The sequence below is a fragment of the Lupinus angustifolius genome, chromosome LG18 (assembly GCF_001865875.1).
Source record: "Lupinus angustifolius cultivar Tanjil chromosome LG18, LupAngTanjil_v1.0, whole genome shotgun sequence".
NCBI classification, from domain to species: domain Eukaryota; kingdom Viridiplantae; phylum Streptophyta; class Magnoliopsida; order Fabales; family Fabaceae; genus Lupinus; species Lupinus angustifolius.
This window is the reverse complement of record NC_032026.1, coordinates 14116068-14127842: the sequence shown is the minus strand read 5'-3', so window position 1 is coordinate 14127842 and position 11775 is coordinate 14116068. Positions and strand designations below refer to the sequence as shown.

Sequence of the window (11775 nt, the reverse complement as noted above, 5' to 3'; positions counted from 1 at the left end):
GGATTCTATGTACTAAGAGGATTATGTTTCCATGTCTCTGTCCAATAAAGTATCACCGAATAATATAAAATGTTACTTTACATTTTTTATAATTTTTTCTCTAAATAAAATAACATATTTTGATTGATCCGGGACACGATTGTGGATACCAATAGTAACAGAGGATCTTTATCTCACCTCAACCCACCTAACGGTCTTAAGGATACTTGTCAAGTAAATCATAAGACTATTGATATCTCTATCCATGTTTCTTTTTTTATATTTCATTTCATAATAGAATTGATCCTTGATATCTTGATATTTGGGAGTGTAGTTAAGTGAAAAAGTGATATTGTTTTGTGTTGGGCAAAACTAGTTTGTAGTTAAGTGGAAGATTGTAATCATGTATGTAATTTGCTCTTTAAGTTTATTAACAAATTCAAAAGATATAAATTTGTCATCTAAAAAAGTATCTATATTGGAAAATTAGAGTTAGGATTAATAAAAAGGTAAGTGATTATTTTTCACTTAAATATGAGGGTAAAAATATTATCTTATTACATCTTAAGAATAAAATATTAAATTATATTTTCTTTTATTTTAAGTATATTTGTTTCTCTATTAATAGAAATGATCCCATAAAATTAATTAGAGAAGTTTTACGATAATATAACAAATGTGGATGTGAGATATCCACTTTTGGATTCAAAAGGTGGTAGTTTGAGCTTTGGAGTTTAATCATAGCATTTTTAAAGTTAATTCAACAATAATATTCTCACATTGCTAGTGACTCGGTAGGGTAATATTGGAACTCACTTTCCTTGTAGACACAAGTCAAATCCTTATCCTTGAACCAACCTTGTAAAATAAAAGTTCACTGATTCTCCCAAGGGTTGAACCTTGACTCTTATGATTGGCCTAAGCAAAAGCCCCTTAGTAAGACCTCTATGTCCCAGAGATGGGGCTTCAGGGACATTCAATAATGGGCTCATGATTCTAAAAGCTTCTACCTTATCCTTCTCCATGAGTTGAAGCTTGGGCACTACTATTCCACATTGCTAATTAACCCAACATAATTAGAAGTTCATAGAAATTTTATTTCAACTATGCTGCTTTTAATATGAATTTTAATTAATATACGCTCACTTAAATATAAAACTTGTAGTACTCACACCAAATCATAGTCTAAAATACGCAACACAAAAAAAAATAAACATTACATTAAAAATAATCAAAAAATAAAAAAGAAATTCAAATTCAAAGCTAATAGGAGTTTGTAGACTCAGTTTGAATGTTTTTGTTCACCTTTATTTATTTTGGACTGTTCTTTAATTCAAAGATGTTGACGCCCATTAATATTTAACATAATACCATAAAGTAACTAAAACAGTAAATCAAAAAATTAATCTAGTTAAAAACTACAACCTAATAGTCCATGTATTTGATATACTACTATTTGATTTTTGTGTTTTCCAACAAAAGACATACTACAAGAGATGCATTCAATTCGAGTCATTCCATCAATTGGAGATTTGTAATTTTTTAAATTTATACATAAAAAGTCTCAAGTGTAAAGGTAGGAGATTTTCTATATCTTTATGACTCTTTACATAAAAGGAATACCAATTAAATTATTATTATTAAGATACAAAAGACTTCTTTAATTGATTTATTTTCTTTGTTTTTATTATAATTTATATGTTCTTTTTAATTTAAAATACAGTAGTGTCAACTAATGTATTAAATTCACTTAAAGTTTTAATATATTATATTTATATTTTAGTCAAAAAATGTAATATAGCAACTTATTCAGTAAAAAGACTATAAACTAAATATATAGTATTATAATATGATAAATATATATACACAATATTTCATTACTTTTAACCTCTACCAATCTAATATCTACAAAGCTAGTTGAAAACAATCCAACAAAATATACTTTTGATTGATTATAGATTTGTTTAGATAAAATTAGATTAGATTTGAACAACCCAAACCTTAACACATTCTCTCACATAAACATGTATATAACATTGCATTCTTACCACTTCTTTGTTCTCACTTTTATCTTTTACCCATCATACCTTATTTTCTTCCCATCTACCTTTCCTTATTTTCCCCTCAATCACCTTCATCACTTTCTTTCTTACCCCAAACATAAGACAAATATTCTAAACACATATAAAGTTAAAAAGAAAAGAAAAAAAAAGAAAAAAAAGGAAAGCTTTATTTTTTTATTTTCCCGGGAAAAGTGTGAAATTTGGAGCGAAATAGGTAAGGAAGGAAAAAAAAGGGTTTCACTTTCTGCATCATCATCATCATTGTTCTCTATGGACAAAGATTCACCTCATAATCTTCCTTCACCCTCACCTTCACCTTCTTCTTCTTCTTCTTCTAATCATGTGAAGCGTTTATTGAACTCTGATCATTATATTTCACCTTCCAAATCTTTATGTTCCGATAGATTCATACCATGTAGATCTACCTCCAATTTTGCTTTATTTGATATACCTTCATCTGAAAAAGATAACTCCACCGCTTATAATTCCCTTCTTCGTACAGCGTTATTCGGACCCAATGCTCCCGTTACGCCTGATAAACGGAGCTCCGGTAATATTTTCCGTTACAAAACGGAGACACGCCACAACATGCACGCTCTATCTCCCTTTCTCGTCCATGATGATGTGCGTCCTGATACTAATTACAATTATACCCCTGTCGTTAAGCCTCATAGGAAGGTTCCCAAATCTCCTTTCAAGGTTTGTTTTTTTAATTTATGAAAAAAGTTTCAATCTTTGAAGTTTAAATAGTGAAAAATTGGATTTTGGGTTTTGGGGTGTTTATGTAATTTTATGGTGATTATAATGTTGTATATTGTTTTTGTGTTGTACTAGGTTCTGGATGCCCCTGCATTGCAAGACGATTTTTATCTTAATCTTGTGGATTGGTCTTCCCACAATGTTTTGGCTGTGGGTTTGGGTAGCTGTGTGTATTTGTGGAACGCTTCTAGCAGCAAGGTTCGATTCAAAGTTTAGACCTTTTCGATTTCTCTCCTTTTTCGATATGATATGAGAATGCTCGATTTCATGATTTCAGATTAGATGTATTTAGGGTGCGCTATTTGCTGATAAGATTGTAATTTACAGATAGTATTGTTACTTTGTGAGCCATTAAATATACTCTAATATGCTACATCGCTATAGTAAGCTCAGTTTCATGATTTCGAACTTTTTTTGTGGGTTATTTGCCAATATGATTGTGTCGTAGCTGATGTTAAGTCAAGGAAATTGAAAATTTATTCCTTTGTGAGACATTAATTTTATTTTGATATGCTACTTGTAGGTAACTAGATTATGCGATTTGGGGATTGATGACTATGTTTGTTCAGTTGAATGGGCTCATCGTGGTACATACATTGCTGTTGGAACTAGCAAGGGTAAAGTCAAGGTAAGAGTTTATGGCATCTCATGCAAGTATAATTATCATTTGTTAACGGATAACCTATGGTTTCAAAGGAGTGTCTTTGATAATATACTTACCTGTTTCAATTAAATGTGAGGGTAACTGCTTAAGATACATGTGGAATCTCCTCGTAAACAATTGCTTTAAATTTACGTCCTTCCTGTTTTCATCGTGACATTTACTTTGCATCCACATTGTACTATTCTTATATATATTTCTTAAAGAAGGCAAAGGTGTGCATACTATTTTTCCCCCTTTAGGGAAGATCTCTGTATAGGAATGGCAAATACCATTGCAGATGTGATTGGTTATTCTGATCTTGGAATCCCAATGTGTTGTACTAATCTCACCATCAGCCAAGTAGAAGATAGTAAAGTGACAAAAAAGAGGGAGCTCTGGTAAAATGTAAATTTTGATGATGCTGTATTTTATTTTGATTGGTGACAAAATAATTTGAAGGAATAAATACATAATTGATACAGTAGATGGGAAGCCATGGAAATTGGATTATAGCTATCAGGTGGTCAATTAACTGTTAGACACCCTGTACTCAACTAAGCCTCAACACGGATTTCTGTGGATATGCATCTTTAGTGAGGAAATGAGTGTGAAACTAGAAGCAAACATCACTTTATTTGGCTGGATTATATGGGATGGAAATAATTTCAGTCATTCAGAAATGAATTATGATGGAAAATGCTCTATGTTCTTTTCTTTGTGTAGATAGTTCATGTTGGTAATAGGAGTTTAGATATAAATTTTTGGGGGATTTTTTAGAATAAAAAGTAAAGGAAAGAGTTTATATAGAAAGTGGGTGAATGTTTAGTGTGCAACACATGATATGATATGACATGTTGCTATATCTTGTACGGGAATGTACAATACATGTTGCACACTTGACAGTGCATTACTGCTTCTTTACACAGGTTTCCAGCCATGTTTTCTCATAAAACATGCTGTCGGGTTCTCTTTTACTTTTGGACCCGTCCGTGACCAGAGGGAGCCTCCAACCATCGGGAGCCCTTTGTTATCGGGCATGGGAAGAGTGAAGAGTTACAATTAAGACACCATGTCTTGAACCAAAACCTTATGGCAATAGTTTCATGAGTCCTTTTCATTAATAAACTCTTCCACTCATCCCCATTGTAAATGTGGTTGGGACTTCATCCTTGAATATACCCAACAATTTTACTGTTCTGTGATATCAATATATTTTTATCCCCATCGCATCCTTGGAACATGCTAACTTCTCTTTATTCTTTCTTTCATGAAGATCTATGCCTAAAATGTTGCTAACCAGCATGAGTTGACTTAATTATCTAACTATTCAATGTGCAGATTTGGGATGCATCTCAATGCAAGACGATAAGAACGATGGACGGTCATCGACTACGTGTTGGGGCCTTGGCCTGGAGTTCATCTATTTTATCCTCTGGTGGCCGGGATAAAAGTATTTATCAACGAGATATACGTGTGAAGGAAGATTTTATCAGTAAAATGTCAGGGCACAAGTCAGAGGTATACCTTTTTATTTGCTTCAACCTAATCTGGTCAGACCAATATGCTACCTACTGTACATGGAACTCACTCTGATTAACTCTTTTATCCTTTCTTGGTTCTTCAAAGGTTTGTGGACTGAAGTGGTCTTATGATAACCGTGAGCTGGCATCCGGAGGAAATGACAACAGAGTATGCAGTCTCAAACTTTATCTTTGTGAACTGCCCCATTGAACTATTACTCCTTTACTTCTCCTGCATTAGTAACTAATAATATATTTGTATGTTTGCAGTTGCTTGTGTGGAATAATCACTCAACCCAGCCTGTCCTGAAGTACTGTGAGCATACTGCGGCTGTTAAAGCTATAGCATGGTCTCCTCATGTTAATGGACTTCTTGCATCGGGGGGAGGTACTGCGGACCGATGTATTCGTTTCTGGAATACAACCACAAACTCACACTTAAACTGTGTGGATACTGGAAGTCAGGTAAAAGTACTTGTCCTAAATCTTAGACCATTAATTTTTTGGTCTAATACAAGGCTGATTATTGGGTGGCATTACAAATTTTTTTTGACTAGTTGCTAGAAACAGCGCATATCCCGATAAGAGAAAATCTGGTAACTCATCTGAAGCGTGAAAGATTAACAAAACCCTACTTGATGGAAAGTGAGATGAATAAATCTCCACATTTAATTATGGAATAAGTTCCAGATCGAGAAATTATAAAATGGAAAGGGTAAGGGATCAATAACTGATATGGTTCTCTTCTAGTGGGATCTGAAGCCTTTGAAATCCTTATTTGCTTTATATTCTATACAGGTAGGCAGATACAGGGAAATAACATCAGTTTAGTGTTCCATAGACTATCATCACGATATCAAAATGTCTACAAATGACTAAATTTAAATGTCATGGCAGTAATGATTCATAATTGGAATAGTTATATTATTTAAGATTCTTATTCGTTTTATGAGTTATTTCAGAATTAGTGGCATTTGTGTTCACATATTTTGATAAGGATAAAGGGATTCCTTCCGCCACCTCTTTTTTCTATTTTCTATAACAAATAATTGATGTTTGACCTTTTAATATGGCAGGTTTGCAATCTTGTCTGGTCTAAAAATGTCAATGAGTTGGTAAGCACACATGGCTACTCCCAGAACCAGATAATAGTTTGGAAATATCCCTCCATGTCGAAGGTACACATAATATATGCTGTGACATAATATACATATTATTTTTTCAAGAAAGAAATTAACAGTTTTTAGCATTTCACTTTATGTCCTTTCCATGCAGGTAGCAACTCTTACAGGCCATACTTATAGAGTTCTCTACCTTGCCGTCTCTCCTGATGGGCAGGTATTTTGCTCTTCCTTCCATCTATTCCTCTTTCTATGCAAATGAGTTGCGCTGAGTAGCCGTCGTTGATTACAAAAATGATTTTCTATTTTTTAACTGTTAATTTTCTTTTTATGATGACTTATACATACTATTTCAGACTATTGTTACTGGAGCTGGAGATGAAACACTTAGGTTTTGGAATGTGTTTCCTTCCCAAAAATCACAGGTAAAGGATACAGAAAAAACATATGCTATCCACTTACCCTGTTTTTCGGATTTACTTGATTGATCTTGTGTTCGAAGAGTTAGTTTCATTTATACTCTGAACCGTGTTTCCATTCCCTTAAGTATGCGTGGAGGTACACCAGTACATGAAATTCACCTTAATATATTGGTCACAAAAGGCTGCTGGCTGCAGCATCATTTTCTTTTCTGTGTAAGAATTTCAAATGCTCTGCTTTGTCAGTGGAAATGGATAGTGTAACATTCATTAATCTGATGTTTGATACTGGTGCCACGAAATTGATTATGTAAAATAGTTGACATATGTACAAATGAGTACATCTTGTGATTCATTTCATTGTTTATATGTTAAAGATTGATATATGGTTGTGATCATTGATGCAGAATGCTGAGACTGAAATTGGAGCATTTTCTTTTGGAAGAACTACTATTAGGTGACCCCTCATTGTTTATTTCTTGCTCAAGTCATATATTCCACGCTTTTATTGCGGTGCCGGAAGATATCTCAGAACAGTGATAACACAATGGTGGAAAATTTTACACGTAAAGGACTTCAACATTTGGTATGCTTTACCAATTAGGGAAGCCTTGTGGGGAGCTATGAAGTTACAATCTATCTGGCAATGTTGAAAAATCCTTGCCATTCATGAAAAGTCTCATTTCATATAGAGAAAAGGAAGTTAGTTTTATTGAGCATCTTAGATTAAGGGAGTTGTGGCCAACTCTGTTTTTGTCCCTCTATTTTAATGTTCCTTTCAATAGTCCTTGGTCCATTGCTTTTGTATATATTTTGGATAAGACTACGGAGAAAACATGTTTTGTGTGTAATGGAGCAGCCACTGTAAATAATATTCTCTCTTGAGATGGTGTTAATTTTAAGTGTTAGCTTTGTGTCCCTTAATAAACAGGGCAAAAATTTCTGAAATAATATGAAAAGTACACGAAAGATGTCTAAAGTGGAAGATATGATCTTCAAAAATCAAAATTCTTCTCCCTCATTTAAAGTGCGCAAATGAAGTTTTATTTTTTTGGTACTACCAAATGTATCCCCTCACTTGTTTGGATAAGGAAGTATATTTTTTTGTACTACCAAATGTATCCCTCACTTGTTTGGATAAGGAACTAATCCTTTCTTGGGTCCATGACTGCTCCTCCCAATAAGTGTTGTTTTCAAGAATCAAATCCTAGCTAAACAAAAGACAAAAGGGTAACCAGTTTGACCCAATTCGGAGGGCACTTTTTGCATATTCTTTGGAGAAAATATCTGTTTCTGGTACTCTTCAGAAACCGAATATCAGGATTATGAAGCCAGGAACATGGGAGAAGTTTTGTATTTTCATAAGAAAAATGGCATAAGCACTGTAAGGAAATGTGTAAACCGCCTTAACAGTTAACAGAATATGGCTATAACTCAACAAAAAATTCCTGTCACCAAAAGGAAATATCTAAACCACTTAAACAGTTAACAGAAACATATTACACCCACATAACTGACAGAAGCAGAAGCAGTGTTTTTTGAACGAGATATGTATAACATTAACTGTTTGTTGTCTCCTAGCAATAGCATTGTAACAATTTCGATACAAATTGCTTAGCCAGTGCAAATCAAAGTCTCCAACGTCCCAACCGAGTGACCGACCTGAAAAAATATATTCCTTTATTTATTCATTCATTATCTATAGTAACAATCACAATGCAATTTAACATCATCGGTATTTAAATCACATTGGCAATATAAAACCATTAACGAGGTACATGACGAAATATGTTTGTTGGCATTACTCATGTTTTAAATGCATCTTTATAAAATGTAACAGTTCGAAAAAAGAAGTTTGTTGTTTCATATCTTTGTCAGACATCAATGAACATAATATGTTAATTAAAATTTTTAGAATGTTCATTAAGATTGTCGTAAACATAATATATTAAGTAAAAATTTTAAAATGTTCATTAAGATTGTCATTTTTTATTTTATTATAATTGGCGCGAAACAACATTCAAGGCAAGATGCAAAATATCCAAAATTTCTACATGCATTCGGATTATTATTATTATACACGGCACGCTTACAATTACTAGTTCCTAATAGAAGCTAAAAGACTAAAAACCAACCATGCATTCAGATTATTATACACAGCACGATACAAAGCTAAAATCAAAAATATAAAATAGACATATAACTTCCCTTAAAGGGATTAATTTTGTATTTCTAATGATGAATACAGTAACTGCAGACCAATTATCCTATGACCTTTAATATTGATTGTGACGTTTGTTGAATTCAATTTACAAATTTTGTCTTTGTTGGGACCCAACGTTGGGAACTTGTTGATCATAAGGGTGACTATGAACCTCTTCAGACCAAGACCAAGACCAAGGAATTGAGCTCAACCTCATAGGAGGAAAGCAACATTCACAAGCTTCTTTGCATGATTGTGGCATAGCTAAATCCTCAAAGTCTTCGTTACTTGAAGTTGGAGTAGATTGCATACTACTATTACCCTCTTTGGAGGACCTACTTTCACTTGAGGAGGGTGCAGATGCTTCCTTTAGTGGACCCCAACATTCTACCTTGTTGAATTCTTGAATGTTTGAGTGAAAATGAACCCAAACTAAAGCTTCCTCTAGTTCTGGATAGTTGTTGAATAAATTGCCATCACCGTGAACAAAAGCCCTCAATACCTAAAAATATACATTACAAATATATCATATAGTTTAATTCCATTCATTTTAATGAAAATTGAATAATTGATTATATAATTTGGTTGCTTACCACTGGAAGTTCTTTGCAGAAGATATAGTATCTTAGTCTAGCAAATAAATCCAATAGAAAATGACCTCCACTAATATGGCAGTGAACATGTAGATACATTTTTCCCTTAACCTGTCTCCACTGTGCCACCACTTCATCCCTTTGTAATTTGTTGTACCACCCTTGTAACTGCAAAAGATTCATCCCTCGCTAGTTAACAAAAGATTCATCTTTTATTATGTGGGTCAGTGTAATTCACATGTTACCATCTCATATGATCCCCAACTCTTTGTCCAATAAAATGTTCCCTTTAACAACTAGAAAATAAGATACATTATTTTCCTCTGTTTTGTGACTTTAGCAAAAACCATGGTGTATTTTTTTCCTTCTTTATTTTGTACTCAATCACTACTTGCATAATAATTTACAATAACATTCTGATATATGTATTTTTCTTTTGATCTAAAGGACAAAATAAAACACGAGTTATTATAGAATGAATTTAACAAATCCTGAATAAAACATGTATGTCTGTTTTCTCTTTAACTTCATATAACATTAAAAAGAAAATTCCAGAGAATTCATTATCTGTTCTTCTGTTAATAGTGTTAATAATGATTTCAAAAGAGTAGGAAGACAAAATTGCAGAAACCAAATCCATGGTTTAAGAAGATAAATACCTGAGAGTTATTTATGGTCTGAGAGATAGCCAAAGTAAGCTTAGAGGTTATATCACTATGTGTTAGGGTATAAGTCCTTGGAAGTTTTCCTGGGTGTTTATTATCATCCACTCCTAAAAACAAAACCTTCAGCTTTGAAGCTTCAAATATGGCTGGTCCAAACAACCTAGCAACCTGATCCAACCCACACAAAAAACAACAAATCATTCAAAATCCATATAAGGCACACCCTTTACTAAATTTATGATAAAAATCTAGAAAAAAGAAACACATACAGGTACAATTGTTTGGTTCTTCTTATTGAGTCTCCTTCTATGAGGAAAAGGAGAAAGTTGTTGGAGTGAAAGTGAAGGCTTATTAAGCTTAGAAGGGAGGACAGGAACTGTAGTAGTAAGAGTACCCATGTCACAGGAAATCCAAACAAGTTGTTGTGAATTATACAAAGATGAAAGAAACACAATATTAATGATCCTAAGTAGTCTTTATTTCTATGCTTTAAATTGTTGATGTTGCCTTTGTGTCTTGCTTGATAATATGCTTTAACTTTCTTGTGCTTTTGCTTGTTAGCTTCAGCCTTGAGGCTCTAAGGCTTTAATTATTGTTGTCTTAAGATGAGAGTTTAGAAGCGTGTAGTAATGTGTTAGACTTTGGGGCCTAAGATTGTGGTTGCTTTTAAGTACTAACTTTGGTTCTGATTGCTATAAATTTTGGTTATTTGTGTCTCTGCTTGTAGTAGACACGTTTCTGTGGTTTTAAGATTGCACGTGGTGTTGTTGTTCCAACTCCTCTCCAATCGAGTGGTGACACGCCATCTTTTTTTGGTATGGCCAACTTCCTACCGAGAAAGACTTGTATGGAGACGAAAGTATACAGAACAACATATTAATATTTTAATTATAATTTAATTTTAAATGATAGAATAAAAACTATAAAATATACTTGTCTCCAAATATAACGTATTACATATATCTCCATACAATTTTTTTTGAAATGGAGGCTTGTTTGCCTTGCCTGTTATGAACGGAATTTTTTTTCTTATATTGGAATTTCGTTTACTTGAAATCAATTTTGGGTTTATTATATTTATATTCATGTCATGTGTAAATAAACAATCTAACTGCATCTTCCAATATGGCTATCATGATTATATTTGACTTGGTCAGGATTGTCCCTAATTGATAGAAGGAATATGTGGATTAGACAAAAATATTACAGATAAATAATAATGAGTACGAGGGTATTTGGGTAGAGTTTTCTAGAGAGTACTACTTTTTCTATATCTTCTCACCACTGTGTATCTCTGAATAACAAATAAAATATTTATTTTTGCATATACTATTTTATAATTTATTATAATTTTTTATGAAACAAAGAATAAAATATTTTTTCTTCACAATAGCAAACATCATCTTTATTTTTATTTCGACACAAAATCTATTTTTCATAACATTTACTTTTCTCTTCATTTTTCATAACATGAAACTAAAAGTTAATGATAATTAATAATATCAGTAAATATTTGACTTAATTTTTTTTATCATGATTAGCACATCAATAACACAACATAAAAAAGAAAACAAACTATAATTTTTGTTTATAAAATATTAAACTGTTCAGTACTACTGGCCATAAACCCATCTATTTCTTCGTGTTGGGCGTTTGGATTGAGTGACATACATTCCGTGATTTTAACAAATATAAGTCGTTACATGCTAATTTTCAAATTCACCTAATCCTTTTCCATCCAACGCTGTAATTTAAAACCCGTAGATCCGTAATATTTTTTTGGTTTAGATTTAATATGTATACACTGATA

The 11775-nt window shown here is 32.7% G+C and overlaps 2 protein-coding genes and 1 long non-coding RNA gene across 4 annotated transcripts; 1 reads left to right on the top strand and 2 right to left on the bottom strand.

The window, feature by feature from the left end:
- On the bottom strand, positions 2193-2447 carry LOC109332196. Its single transcript, XR_002105882.1, has 2 exons — positions 2359-2447; positions 2193-2328 (listed from the first exon to the last, which is right to left on the bottom strand). It is a non-coding gene; the product is annotated as an uncharacterized LOC109332196 (long non-coding RNA).
- Positions 2284-7396, top strand: LOC109332195 (protein FIZZY-RELATED 1-like). Its single transcript, XM_019567087.1, has 10 exons — positions 2284-2741; positions 2877-2999; positions 3325-3429; positions 4783-4962; positions 5071-5133; positions 5235-5429; positions 6041-6142; positions 6240-6302; positions 6442-6510; positions 6912-7396. The coding sequence occupies exons 1-10, from the start codon at positions 2313-2315 to the stop codon at positions 6963-6965; spliced, it is 1383 nt and encodes a 460-aa protein (XP_019422632.1). The 5' UTR covers positions 2284-2312; the 3' UTR covers positions 6966-7396.
- Positions 8686-10631, bottom strand: LOC109332267 (protein STAY-GREEN, chloroplastic-like). 2 transcript variants are annotated; one of them, XM_019567194.1, is made up of 4 exons: positions 10235-10624; positions 9960-10133; positions 9301-9468; positions 8686-9209 (listed from the first exon to the last, which is right to left on the bottom strand). In XM_019567194.1, the coding sequence occupies exons 1-4, from the start codon at positions 10361-10363 to the stop codon at positions 8814-8816; spliced, it is 867 nt and encodes a 288-aa protein (XP_019422739.1). In that variant the 5' UTR covers positions 10364-10624; the 3' UTR covers positions 8686-8813. The 2 variants fall into 2 exon arrangements, with proteins under 2 accessions (XP_019422739.1, XP_019422740.1); XM_019567195.1 differs by lacking the exon at positions 9301-9468 and having other exon boundaries at positions 10235-10631.